A 15,446-nucleotide genomic window follows, 5' to 3' on the forward strand; every position below is an offset into this window, starting at 1 on the left:
CGAGACGTTTTTTCTGAACGTTTTCGATTTAAAAAAAATCGTTTTAAAATCTATGGAAATTCACAATACTGCGATTTTTTATTGTATAAAGTAAATAAAAATAAAAAAAAATAAACAACATTTTTTGAGAATCGAACTCCGGACGGTGAGATTACGAGGCACTCACCTTATCACCTAGGCTAACTGGAATTTAGAAATTATGAAAACTTTTATCCATATAAGCTGTCTAAAATATTTGAATATTAAAATTTCATTTTCAAAAAATCGTCGTCTCGTGCGTCCTTTTTCCAAATTTTCGGAATTTCAACGCAACGAAAATCGGAATATTGTGTATTGTTTCATATATTTTAATTGTTTGGAAATTTTTAAAATCGTCAAGGAAAATCTCGTCTCGCTCTCGTCTCGTCGTCTCGCAATATTGTGAATCGGGCATAAGTTCCAGTTTCAAATCAAAATAGAAATAAAATGCACGACTGGGTCGCACGAACTTGCTCTTAGAGTTAAAGTTGCTTAAATTTGTGAGACTTTTTATATAGAAATTTGGAAAAAAAATAAAATTCGTTTAAAAAAAAATAAAATAAAATCTGAAATTAAATTGCCCTCCAAAACAAGTATGCAGTTTTGATTGATATATTAACATGCATTTTTAGAAAAAAAATTTTCAAAATCGTTAGAGCCGTTTTTTAAAAAACTAATTTTTTATAAATAATTTTTTGGAAAAAAAGTTTTAAAATAAAATTGGTATGCCATTCTTTAGAAATCACTAACCAACATCTAAAAACAAAATTAAAAAAAAATTCAATGTCCCGTTTTCGAAAATTTGATTTTTCAAAAAAAAAATTTCAAAATTTTTTTAAAAATCCAAAAACTATTTTTTTCAAAATCTTATTTTTGATTTATATTTAAATTATATAAATGCTTCTTTACAAAAAGTTTCGTTGAAATCGAATAAGCCGTTTTGGAGATAATCGGATTTGAAAAAAACGGTTCTATGACAGGTACCGTTAATAATGATTCTCAAAAAAAAATGTTTTCATAGAAAGATAGACCTTAGCTTAAAACTAATATTTGAATTTTTTAAACAAAATCGTTAGAGCCGTTTTTGAGAAATTTCAATTTTACTAAAATCGGTATATGACAAGTACTGTTATTTTTGGTCCAAAAAAATTAATTCCAAAAACCCCTCTGGAGAGTCGCCAAATAACGCTACATACCAAGTTTGATATTAATCGGTCCATCCGTTTAGGCTGTAGCTTCTTATACAGACAGACTGACAGACAGACTGACAGACTGACAGACTGACAGACAGACAGACAGACAGACAGACAGACGGACTTCCGGGACCCACTTTTTTGGCATTGTCTACCATCGTAATGTCATGGAAAAATGTTATCTCAACTTTTTTTTTTGTACGAATGCATAACTTGATATATAGTACCTATGTATATCGCAAGTAAAAAAGATCAAAATATTTATATGAAATTATCAATTTTTTAGACAATTTTCCTACAAAAGGGTGCTTTCAAATGAGGTTTTAAACTATTGGGATCCAAAAAGCAACATCACATATTCCGTTAAGTGTAAATGATAAATGTACTAGCATTAAATTAAAAATTGGAATAATATGTTAGTATGGAATTTTAGTCCCGCATACTTATATTTTGGAATTTTCGTTGAATTGAACAAATTCGTTCGAGTTTTTTATTGCTGAATGTGATTCCTTGCCATAAAAGCATGCTTCAGACAAAAAACCTACTAAATCCATTGATGCATTTCCGAGAAAACGGTTATTTTGAAGTTTTTCAATATAAGATTGTGTAGCTTGTAGGACATGTACCGTTATGTGTGATATATCAAATAAAAGGTTATATTATCTTTATGCAAAATAAAGTTAAATAAAATTTGTATGTGGTTAAGGTCAAAAAATTAAACGTGTTAAAAAAAAAACTTTTGCCTTTATCTCAAGCTTGTGAGTACGAAATTGATTGATATGAAGGATCCAGGGGACAGCACTAATCCGTTCCAACTCATTTCGAGAAAAACTTATTTTAAAATTTTTAATACCCTTGTTAACAATAATTTTATCTATCGATTAAAAAATAAACTATTTTGATGTCGAGTTTAGAAAATAGCCACTTTCTTGCGATATCGTTTTACCCCTATTTACCCTATTTAATGATTGAATTTTTAAAAATCCTTTATAAGTATTCACCTTTAGGTTTTACCAATCAAATAAGCTATGGCAGATTTTGAATTGCAATCTATTACCACAGTGCTAAGAACCTCAGGCGTAACGGGAAAAAATGGCGTCACCTATTCGTGGATTCAGCCATGGTTCATTTATAAAACGTAATCACGTCAAAAATATCGAGCTTTAGAGGTTCGTTTGCAAACTGAGAAGAGTCTAAAATAATGGTGGAAAACTTTAATTCAACATTCTTAAAGAACTCCATACCAAAAATTTTTTTTAAGTTAAGAGTTTTCAAATGTTTATTTTGATTAAGAAATAAGTCAATATCAAAACCATGATAACAATCATTTAATATTTCTTTTAACTACCCTCCTATTTTATGCCTATTTAGTAGATATCTATTTTGATTAAAAATCTGCCTTGTGGCGCAAAACCACAACATCTTCCAATACCTTTTTATACAAAATCCCATAGCTGACCACTACTCACACCATTACCATCTTATTTTTCCATTAAACAAATTTAAATTATTTCATGTTTACTTAATGTCCTTTTCTCCTAAAAGGTAAACCTATACAATCCTGTGTTATTCTTAGAAAGATGGTGCTCTGCACCCATTCCATTGAGAAATCTTTTTAACATTTTAGATAAATCTTTTAAAAGCTTGTATATATCTGCTTTGCCAGGATAAATATAGAGAAAAGTAAAGTTTATAAAAAAAAAATGAGAAAACTTAAGTGCAACGTCAGCTGGGAATAATTAATTCAGAAGAGACACTCAAACCGCATTACCTGCGAAGAAACGAAGAACATCCTAGAAGTGAGGTCAAAAACCTGGAGGCTCTCTTTTACTACCTACAAACAAAACATATATGGATAAAGTAGAGAGGGGTGCATGTTGTAGTTTGTTGTTGGTTTAAATGCTGCATAAAACACTCAACTTTTGCATTGTGTTTCAGTCTTAATAGCATTTACCTTTACGCAAATGCCCTGGCTCTTGCACTCATCCTGGGTAGAGGCACCTTTGCCGCAAGTCTATTAAATTATCCACACCATGCGGCACCTTCTGCTGGCTTCTGCCTACACGACAACGACACAACGATTACGACAACAACGTGCAGCGAAGAACCTATATCCTTTCATCATCGGCAAAGAAGCATCCTGTGTGCAAGCGAGTTCATGTTGTTCGGACGACCCACCTCCTCCTTGCACACACTATAGCAAGTAATCATGTTACTTATGCAACTTTAGTGGGGGGATATTCATACACTCATTTCTCTAGCCTCCGCATATTCTTTAACCACAAACCAAGCCGTTAGGAGAGTTCTCCAAAGATTTCTTCACTAAATTCCTATGCACAGAAATCGTACCTTCTTTGGTAAGGCAAGCTTTTAACTGCAAGGATTACAACCACCGCCTTTCTTCCTCGTCTCCGATGATGATGATGACGACGGCAACTTGAATAATACAACCCCATAGTACTTAAAGCCAACAGGATAACAACAAAAACTGAACAAAAAAATTTAAAGGATATAGAGAGGCAAAGTCGTCCCCTGCTTTTATCCATTTGCCTCCACACACTCCCACTTCATCCCGATCCACTATGTCACTTGCAGAAAAGTTGGCACTGAAGCCTGTTTGCAATGCACAAGGAGTTAAAAGGGATGCCCAGGCCCAAGTACAGGCCTTGCCCATATCCCCATATGCTCCTCAAACCATACATATGAGCTCGAGTTTACACAAGGATATCTTTCCCCATCCAAATAGATTGTTACTTTATGCCTGCGCGCTCTAAACTGCAATGTTGATTTTTATTCTAAGCCGGGCTATGATTTAGTGCATTTTTTTTTCTCCATACTCTTTCCATATAATATTTCCAACCCCTCTGTAAAAAAAGAAAAAACTGATGCACTAATACGAATACACTTTCACTGATATTATGAGAGCCGAGGCTAGGCCAGGATGTGGCATATAACTTGAAAATAAATGGAGGGAATGAATTTTATAAATTATGACAAGTTGGAGTTTTAGGACATGACAACACTGAACATCGCCGTTTGTTGTTGTTGTACTTGTATACATCACACCGTTTCATGTAGGTATAGAAGAAGACGACGAAAGGGATATTATATTCCTACTGATGAGGATGATGATGATGGGGAGAAAGAAAAAGCGATGATGCTTCAACGGATTTGGGTCAAAGTTCAAAAATCCTTCACATATCCTTAGGATCACAATGTTTTTGCGATGTTATATTGTTTTTATTTTTGTTTGTTTTTTTTTTCTGTTTTATTTTTTTTTTTTATAAAAGGGAGATGGGGGGAAATAAGAGAAAAAGAAGTGGAATCATCGTTATAATTATCCTGATTATGAAACGGTGGGGTAATGAATGCCAAGTGGAACAATGAGGATTTTCTTGTTTTTTTTTTTTTTTATTTTTATTTTTGTATCACTGTTTTTCGTTGTTTTTTTGTATGGAACTCCGTTGATATTTTTAGGGAACCTATCTTAAAAGTTACAGAGTACCTTATAATTGTAACTGGAACAATGACCCTATTAGAAATAAACTTAGTTGAAGGGTGATGTTGTTTCTGGATGTCATCATTCAAAATTGGAACGACAATTTGAAGTTGTTTTGAAGACATTTTACTCTTTAAAACTTCAAACGGAACATTTTTTAGTACAATTTGCATTATTAAAACTAAAATGTACCAAATTCTTCCTTATTTCGTGACCTTTCTTTATTAAGACCTGTAGCCGACGAAAAAGAACAAAATATTTTACTAAAATGTACCTTCATTGTAACTCTAAATTAGCCCTTTTAATGTAAGAGCTGGCTATGAATCAAATATTGTGTTAACTTTTATATGGTTACCTTTATGGTATATAAATAAGCTGTCAGAGGAAGCAGCTAAGGGTGTTGCGAGAATCAAATTCCTATAAGTGAAGAAACTATTTCAAAATAATTTTAAAAAAATATCCTGAATTTTTGCAAATTTTTATTCTAACAATAGATGGCGCCCCACGAGGGTTAAATTTCATTCTCATTTGAAATAAGTATAATGTTGACTTATGAGGTAATATTTTTAGTTATAGCTTCAAAAGAATAAAGTTTGATTAAGTTCTTCTCTGCACCATTTTCAAAAAGGTATAAAACATCTTTCTAGGACTAGATTTGAATTCAGGACATGCATGCTTTTTTGGTAAACCATGAAATCATGTCAATCATAAAGAGCTTTATAAGTGATTCATTTAGATCCTACTATTAAAAATATTAGAAGTGACTTCAAATATCTAAATATAGGAGTATTTCCTAATACAGTAACTGTTTATTCCTCCGATAGTTTCATAAACTTCCTACTATGATAAGGTCACTTATATTACCAAATCTTTTTAAGATAAAAGATTGGCTGTTTGATTTTGATTTAAGGTGATTTGAAAAACTTAATAGACCGATAGATCACAGCAAATTTTGGGAAGGTATAACCAAAATGTGAATATGCAGTTTTATAGCATTATGCGTTTTAAAAACGAATTCGAAAGTGTGGTAGCTTTAAATCGCGGCTTTATTATGGTTTTCGACTGGTTAAACAACGCGAGTTTTTCATTTAACGTGAGTAGGCTAAAATAAGGCAAATTCACATTCTGAATATGATACCTGAATCTCCCCGATGCGATAAATAGAATTTAAGATATAAACTTTTTTATCGGCTATTCTTGGAGAGTTTCGAAGTTAAAAAAAAAAAATCAAAATATTAAACAGAAAAGTCTCCAAAACATTGCCACTCAAACAAACTTATATCTTGAGTTCTATTGATCGCATTGTCGAGATTGATGTTTTCATGATTTTGGGAAATGCCAGAGCATCAGTGCAGAGAATATGAAAAAGTGTGAACTTATAGCCTACTTATATGAATTGGAAAACTCACATACATATTTGCCATACCTAATGTTGTAAGTTTGATTTTTATTGAATATTGCAACATTTTTTTAATTTGTATGCAACTTTTACTTCTTTTACTTAGGAGTCGATTTTTCGCATACTGAAATTTCAGTATTATCTGAAAAAAAAAAAGATTGGTTGTTTTACATTCTATGTCATTGTGAGTTTTCATATTAATGCATAGGATTTAACAACCTGTAGTTATTATTCGCATGAACTAGCACCATTTTTTTTTTTTTTTTTTTTTTTTTTTTTTATTCCCACGCCTCTTTCCCCCCCAGATACCGCACGCGCTGGGGTCCATTTTCACCGAGTACGAAGTCATTTGCGGATGATTATCGTATCGGCACTTTTTAGTGTTTTTTGAAGGTAAAAACAAATTAAAAAGAACTAAATAAGTAAAGAGAATGGTGATACGAATATCAAAGGAAGGTCAAAGATTGGGACTGCTTAGTACAAGCATTTATTATATCTGTGCAAAATAAAAAAATTTAAAATGAACAAAAAATAAATTTAATATTTCATGTTTAATTTTCAGAAAGTGTCAAAATTTTAAAACAAAAATGTTTTAATAGTCAAGAGTGTTGATAAAAAAATAATTCAATATACATATGTACATACAATTAGGTATAAAGACATTAAATGAGAAAAGAATCAGTAAACATTGAACATAAATACAAAAAAAAAGTTTATGAGCGTGGTACACTGGTTTTTAGTATTTTTTTCAGACTAGTTTTATTAATATTAAAATCAAACAGATTAGTATTCAAATTTACAAGCTTACACATGCGAGTTAAGGGCACATGCATACCATAATTAGTACGGTGTTGGGGTAATTTTATTAAATCTAAGCTACGAAAGTTATAAGCACCTCTCCGGTAGTTAAAATTAATAGAATTAAGCAGATCCGGGCCATCAATTACACCCGTTATAAGTTGATGAATAAATACAAGGTCGTTATTTACTCTCCTTTGAGACAAGGTTTGGATCTGCAGTAGGTTGATTCGATGTTCATAGGAAGGAAGGTTAAAAGGGTCCGTCCATGGTAAGCCTTTTAAGGCAAAACGAATAAAATTACGTTGGACTGATTCTATTCTTTCTATATGGATGCTGTAAAAAGGTGTCCAAACTTGAGATGCGTATTCTAAGTGGGGGCGAACTAAGCAGTTGTAAAGAGCTAATGTAACGTAAGGGTCCCTAAACTCTTTCGACCAACGCTTGACAAAACCTAACATAGAATTGGCCTTGTTTACAATCAGGTTTATGTGCTCTGAGAAATCGAGGTTGGAGTTAAAGTTAACACCAAGGTCTTTAAAGCTATGCACACGGAGTAAAGTGTGATGCGATATCTTATAATCATACAGACTAGGAGTTTTTTTCTTTGAAAAGGTCATCGTCTGACATTTAGTCGGGTTGAGATTTAAACCGTTCCTTGTACACCAAATAGCAAATCTATCAAGATCATCTTGCAAGGATATGCGGTCATTCACAGAGCTAATGCTTTTGTAAATTTTCATATCATCTGCGAAAATAAGAATTTCACTCTTACGTAAACATAACGGTACGTCATTAATAGCTAAAATAAAAAGAAGAGGTCCCAGGTGACTACCTTGCGGGACGCCCGATTTGGCAATGAACGATTTTGAGAAGGTCCCTCTGAATTTCACCTGATATGATCTATTTTTAAGGTAAGAAGAAATCCAAGTGATAAAACTTATAGGAAAACCAAACATTTTTAATTTAAACTTTATGATGTCATGAGAAAGTTGATCAAAGGCCTTAGAATAGTCTGTATAAATGCAGTCGAGTTCCTGTAGACTTTCTAAAGCGAAGGAGCAATTTTGCAAAAATGAAAGTAGATTCGTAACCGTTGATCTTTTTTGCATGAAACCATGTTGTTGATTACAAATAATATTTTTACAGTAGAACGTTAAACTATCACAAATAACTTGCTCAAAAAGCTTTGGAATACATGAAAGTTTAGATATTGGCCTATAGTTAGTTATGTGGGCTTTATCTCCCTTTTTAAAAACAGGAGTAATATATGCGCTTTTCCATATGTTTGGAAATATACCCGATTTAAGAGATAATACGAAAATGTGTTGAAGAGGGAGAGCTAAAACGGATCTACAGTTTTTCAAAACTATAGGAGGAATTCCATCAGGTCCCAGAGAGCAATCATCATGAAGAAGTGAAAGACAGTGTGAGATCTTATCGAGCTCAACTGGAATACTGTTAAATGTAACTTGGGGGTAATCACGTAAATAATGGAAGTAATCTATATCTATATCGATGGGGGTATCAATAAAAGATTGACTAAAGTTATTTGCAAACGCGTCAGAGATCTCAATAGTACTTTTTAAGATATTATTGTTATAATTAAAGTTGACTGGATAGCCGTCAGACTTTTTTTTTGAATTGACGAATTTCCAAAAACTTTTAGGGTCTTGTTTGATAGAAATCTCCATCGACTCAAGATATTCTGCATAAATACTATTAGAGAGAGTCTTAAACTCATCAAAAAGAGAGATGTATAAATCATGATTTTCCGGGGACATATTTTTCAAATAATTTTTCCATGCTTTATTTCTTTTGTTACGGAGAGTTTTAAGTTCTTTGGTATACCATGGATGGCATATGCTTGTGTATTTGGATCTTTTCAAGGGAACTATCTCTGCTATACAACTATTTAAAACGTTATAAAAATATGACACCGCGTTTTCAACGTCACACGAAACTGGAATATTTACAATACCAGATGCACTAAGTTTATCAGATAACTGATGAAAATTAGATCTCCTAAAGTCAAATTCATATGAATTGTCTTGAGAATTACTATTTACAAGTAAATGACCTCCTAAGTCAAGAAATATGTCAAGTGGGGGATGGTAATTTAATTTTTTGTTTAAAGAAAGATATTTGAACTTGTCAGTTCGTATATTCATCTGGTTAAGTTGAGAAGCCGATTACAAATTAATCCATACATCATTATTGTGGCTGATTGAGTCTAAACAAAAGAGCTGAGCAGCAAACTTGATTATTGAAAATTCATAGGTTTTTTTATATTGAAATTGAAATTCTAAGATATTTTGATTAAAAGTCATCCTTTAAATAAAAAAATTAAATTAGAAGAGGTTTGTGTATAGCTTTCATACTTGCAGGGCAGCCGCTTGTGTCATCAATTTATATTGAAGGTTTTGAATGAACAACAAAAACTTGTGTGTGTGCAAAATGGTAAATCGATCTCAACTTCGATGCAGAAAAACTGCAGTTTTTATAAAGTCAATATCGAAACAGCATATTAAATGAATTTGCCAGAGGCATACGTTAAGCTGCCATGGCCTCAAGGCTAAACAAATTGTTTTTTCTTGATCAAGTCTCTTTAAGCGTTGTTCATATATGATACACAAGAGTTTCTTTAAGATCTTTTACAATATTTTATATTTCTTCAATTCATAATTTCTCGAATTCACAATTTTCCACTGAGTGGACTACTTCCATACTTCCATTAAAAAAGAAACCAATACTTGCCCTATAGAGCAGGTAAGGCTCCTAGTCTTTAAGCTATTTTAAAGTTCAAGTGATTTCCAACGGCGGCGTATACAAGGGGAGGGGGGTCACGCGGTCATGACCTCTCCCCCACCAAGAACTCAAAATTTAAACAAAAAATTTGTACCTATGTGATACTAAATTCTTTTGAGTAAATGAAAAGTGAAAAAAAATTTTTGGTATTCAAAAACCAAACCAACTATTTCACTGACCTCAACGCTCAATTCGGTTGAATCTGTCGTACCCTTACTAAGACGCCTTATTTTGGTCGATGTTTACGGACACTTATAAAACTCTCAGCATGAATATACTGCTAATTTTAATATTCTTAGAAAATTTGTTCAAATTCAGACACTTAGAAAATGTATGCCCGAAGAAAAACTTATAAAATATTATTTTTATTTTAAGTGGAGCGATTGAATATAATTAAATTTTAATTGAATTATATTTAATCGCTCCACTTAAAAAAAATTATTTTTGTTAGTAATCCAGTCAAATAAGGGTTTAACCTCGGAATGAATGTTAGTAGAAATTTTTTTTGCTCAATATCTTCCTTTTGCCATTCTATAACATATCTCAAAAGTCTAGAAAAATCTCATGTCCGCTTGTCGCGATTCCAAGGTCAAATCGCGAAATGGAGATTTTCAAAATTAGCAATAATAGGCTATGGTATTATATACACATATGATACATGATTTCAAGGTATTTTTTAATACTGATTCCAAAAAATCTAAAATCAAGACAATCTGACGTCTCTGGAAAAAGTTATACCTGTTTTTCATCTGTCAACTCATATTATTATAACAGTTGCAAACTTACTGCCGAAAAACCCTTAAAAGTTATGGTAGATGAACTAAATTTTGCATAAAGATTTTAGAATCCATCATTATTAAAAATCAAAACAATCCATTACAAAAAATGTATATGCCTACGAAATAATGGTATTTTTTGATGGAGGGGCAAAATTTAGGATATGCACTAAAGAAGATTCTTGTTCATCTTAGGAATAAGTGCAAATAGGCTAATTTTTTCATTTTAATCTTTTTTTGGATATTCTTTAATTACCCTCAAAAATCTAAAAAAATCTCATGTCCGCAAGTCCTAATTTTCTTGGTTTGAAAGTAAGGTGCAGATTTTAAAAAAATTGGAAAACTACACTTCAGATTTTTGTGTCAGATCAACATGAATAAGGTGCATTACTTTTCAGGGATGGTCAGGTTGACTTGTTTGTGAGTTTTGTTGGAATTAGTGTTAAAAAATACCTTTAAATCATGTCGCTTATGTTGGTATACATATAAAAATTTAAACTTTTCTTATTAATTTTTTAAAATCTGCACCTTATTTTCAAACCAAGAAAATTAGGTCTTGCGGACATGAGATTTTTTTTAGATTTTTGAGGGTAATTAAAGAATATCCAAAAAAAGATTAAAATGAAAAAATTAGCCTATTTGCACTTATTCCTAAGATGAACAAGAATCTTCTTTAGTGCATATCCTAGAATTTGCCCCTCCATCAAAAAATACCATTATTTCGTAGGTGTATATATTTTTTGTAAGGGATTGTTTTGATTTTTAATAATGATGGATTCTTAAATCTTCATGCAAAATTTGGTTCGTCTATCATAACTTTTAAGGGTTTTTCGGCAGTAAGTTTGCAACTGTTATAATAATATGAGTTGACAGATGAAAAACAGGTATAACTTTTTCCAGAGACATCAGATTGTCTTAATTTTAGATTTTTTGGAATCAGCATTAAAATATACCTTGAAATCATGTATCATATGTGTATATAATACCATAGCCTATTTTTGCTAATTTTGAAAATCTCCATTTCGCGATTTGACCTTGAAATCGCGACAAGCGGACATTAGATTTTTCTAGACTTTTGAGATATGTTATAGAATGGCAAAAGGAAGATATTGAGCAAAAAAAATTTCTACTAACATTCATTCCGAGATTTACCCCTTTTTTCTCCTTATTTGACTGTATTATAGTTTAATTTTCGTTATCCTAGTCTTTAAGGACTGAAATCGCCAATGACTTAGCAATTTAGGTATTTTTTGACATATGCACTTTGGTATTGTGCAATATTGTGTTTGACACTCGAGTCCAAATACTTGGAATGTTCATTGGGCTATTATAGTTACCAAAACAATTTTGCCAAAATTCGGAACTACCAGATTAAACGCTAGGTCTTCCGTTACAGAAACGACATGGTTTATGGTTACACTCGTTATGAGTAATGGAAGTTTCGTTGCTTCGTGTAGGGATCTTTCATAGAACGAGAGTCCCTTTACTATAAGAAAGTCAGTGAGGGACATTCTTAGCAATGACATTAAATATTTAAATGCACCCCGAAAATATTTTTTTTCGGTTTTTCAACTATTTTTGAATATGTACATTAAAAAAAAAAAAAAATAGTCTAAAAATGCAAGGGACATTAACTAAAACAAAATCTTTTGAAAATTTGACTCAAATTAAAATAAAGCCTTGAATACATCCTTTCAATTTGCCTAATAATCCAGTCAAATAAGGGTTTAACCTCGGAATGAATGTTAGTAGAAATTTTTTTTGCTCAATATCTTCCTTTTGTCATTCTATAACATATCTCAAAAGTCTAGAAAAATCTCATGTCCGCTTGTCGCGATTTCAAGGTCAAATCGCGAAATGGAGATTTTCAAAATTAGCAAAAATAGGCTATGGTATTATATACACATATGATACATGATTTCAAGGTATTTTTTAATGCTGATTCCAAAAAATTTAAAATCAAGACAATCTGACGTCTCTGGAAAAAGTTATACCTGTTTTTCATCTGTCAACTCATATTATTATAACAGTTGCAAACTTACTGCCGAAAAACCCTTAAAAGTTATGGTAGATGAACCAAATTTTGCATGAAGATTTAAGAATCCATCATTATTAAAAATCAAAACAATCCATTACAAAAAATATATATACCTACGAAATAATGGTATTTTTTGATGGAGGGGCAAATTTTAGGATATGCAATAAAGAAGATTCTTGTTCATCTTAGGAATAAGTGCTAATAGGCTAATTTTTTCATTTTAATCTTTGTTTGGATATTCTTTAACTACCCTCAAAAATCTAAAAAAATCTCATGTTCGCAAGTCCTAATTTTCTTGATTTGAAAATAAGGTGCAGATTTTTAAAAATTAATAAGAAAAGTTTAAATTTTTATATGTATACCAACATAAGCGACATGATTTAAGGGTATTTAAGCACAATAAGTCAACCTGAACATCCCTGAAAAGTAATGCACCTTATTCATGTTGATCTGACACAAATATCTGAAGTGTTGTTTTTCAATTTTTTAAAATCTGCACCTTATCTTCAAACCAGGAAAATTAGGACTTGCGGACATGAGATTTTTTTAGATTTTTGAGGGTAGTTAAAGAATATAAAAACAAAGATTAAAATGAAAAAATTAGCCTATTACCACTTATCCCTAAGATGAACAAGAAGCTTCTTTAGTGCATATCCTAAAATTTGCCCCTCCATCAAAAAATACCATTATTTCGTAGGTATATATGTTTTTTGTAATGGATTGTTTTGATTTTTAATAATGATGGATTCTTAAATCTTCATGCAAAATTTGGTTCATCTACCATAACTTTTAAGGGTTTTTCGGCAGTAAGTTTGCAACTGTTATAATAATATGAGTTGACAGATGAAAAACAGGTATAACTTTTTCCAGAGACGTCAGATTGTCTTGATTTTAGATTTTTTGGAATCAGCATTAAAAAATACCTTGAAATCATGTATCATATGTGTATATAATACAATAGCCTATTTTTGCTAATTTTGAAAATCTCCATTTCGCGATTTGACCTTGAAATCGCGACAAGCGGACATGAGATTTTTCTAGACTTTTGAGATATGTTCTAGAATGGCAAAAGGAAGATATTGAGCAAAAAAAAATTCTACTAACATTCATTCCGAGATTTACCCCTTTTTTCTCCTTATTTGACTGTATTATAACTACTTAGATTACTCGGGATTTAAATATTTGTGTGAACTTTTCTTGAAAGGATGTCTATGCGTTTGAGGTCTTAGTATTTTTAAGTAGGTTTAAGATATCATTCAGTCTTTTTCAAAAAGTCACAATTAGACCAAAAAACTTTTAAAAACTTATTTCTAATTAAATTAAAGTGTTTTTTTTGTATTTCCTAAAAACTTTTTACCTATCCTAACCAGGTTAGTAGGATTAAACAAATATAATACAAAAAAAAAAAACTTTTAAACTTGGCACCTTTCACGACTTAACTAAAATCTTAAATGTAGTTACCTACCAGCAAATAAAAAGAAAATCCTCTAGCCAAAAGATCCTTTTTATTATTATATCCTGAAACCTCTTAGAACTGACAAAACCACCATGACAAAATGCCGGAAGACATGTTTTTATATAAACACTATACAACCACATAGGTATAGGTAGGTACCTCTGTCTCTTATCATGGTTATCAAAACGTAATAAACACAACAAAATTCCCCACCATCTCGTTTTTCCTCTCTTCCATGATTCACTTGGGAGGACAAAACAAAGACAAGAAAAAAAATTAAATAAAACAACAAAAAATTAGCGAAACAAGCTCTCAAACGAAAAACTTTGCCAGGATTTAAAAGATTTACCAAAGAAATTCGTTATACTAGGTCAAATTCTTTTGATATCAAAATAAAAACAAAAAAACAAATAAAAAAAATCCTGTGCTCTGTGATGGAGAAGCTGCTTTTGGCTTCTAATTAAAAAGCCATAACCTCCTTCTCTCTTATTATAATGTAAATGCTCTGGAGCAACGGAAAGACACGGATAACACAAAAGAAGTGAATTCTTTCAAGTTCCTGCTGGCTCATCTTTTTTTGCCATATCAACCAACTCAGCCCTCCCTCTCGTCCTTATCACACATAAAACTCGACGTTCCATTCCGTTTTTATCCTTCCCGTATCCTTGCTAAGGTTTTTGTTGTTGTTGGAGTAAGGTATACCAATCTACCAACATGGCGTAATTAATTTTGTGTGCCTGACTGAATGCCTGGATGTGGGTTTTTAGCATGACACAAATAAACAAAAACAAAAAAAAAAGAAGAGAAATATAACTGTCATCCTGTCTTGAGAGTGTGTTTAAGCTGGTTTTCATTTAATTTATTTTATCCTTTTGCTTTTTCTTCCTTAATACTATTTTATATATTTTTTTTTCTTACAGCCAGAGAGAGACGAGTCCTGAAAAACCAAGTTGGACTGGATAATAATATAAAGTGGGTCCTTGCTAAGTTGTTGTTGCCTCAAGCCAGCACCACAACAACATCACAAACAATACAAATGAAATTATGTTAATTGCAAAAGGATTCTACTACAACTCTCCTTGCTGTCGTGTATGTGAAGTTATTTGAAAAAAATTTCCAAGGATACTACAAAAACTACTACCTAGCAACTAGCTGTAAGCCACAAAAGACCAAGACCATTCATCCAGAAACGTCATCTCCATCTTTTTTCGCTCGTAACCCACCTGAACACGACTACTTCCCACCACCAGAAAAATAAAAATACATAAACAAACAAGGACTCTTAACATAGATCCAAGACATAAAGCTAACAACAACAACAACTTGAACAACGTCGATGTCAGAAAAAAACAATCTCCGAAAATTATTCTCATAAAAAATGTAATGGAAAGCATTAGACTTAATAAAAAATGGATTTACACGGCCTTTTTAAGGCTGTTCTGATCCTGTATATCGTTCGAG

General features: G+C 31.7%; 1 protein-coding gene across 2 annotated transcripts in view; it reads left to right on the top strand.

Moving 5' to 3' along the window:
- LOC129912644 (cell adhesion molecule Dscam2) overlaps window positions 1-15,446 on the top strand; it is a 151,617-nt gene that overhangs the window by 24,192 nt on the left and 111,979 nt on the right. For both annotated transcript variants that reach the window (XM_055990983.1, XM_055990984.1), the window contains exon 2: window positions 14,906-15,446. In XM_055990983.1, the coding sequence (XP_055846958.1) occupies window positions 15,395-15,446 (52 nt within the window). In that variant the 5' untranslated portion in view covers window positions 14,906-15,394. The remainder of the gene's footprint in view (window positions 1-14,905) is intronic.

This window comes from Episyrphus balteatus, chromosome 2 (genome assembly GCF_945859705.1).
Source record: "Episyrphus balteatus chromosome 2, idEpiBalt1.1, whole genome shotgun sequence".
Taxonomy (NCBI): Eukaryota; Metazoa; Arthropoda; class Insecta; order Diptera; family Syrphidae; genus Episyrphus; species Episyrphus balteatus.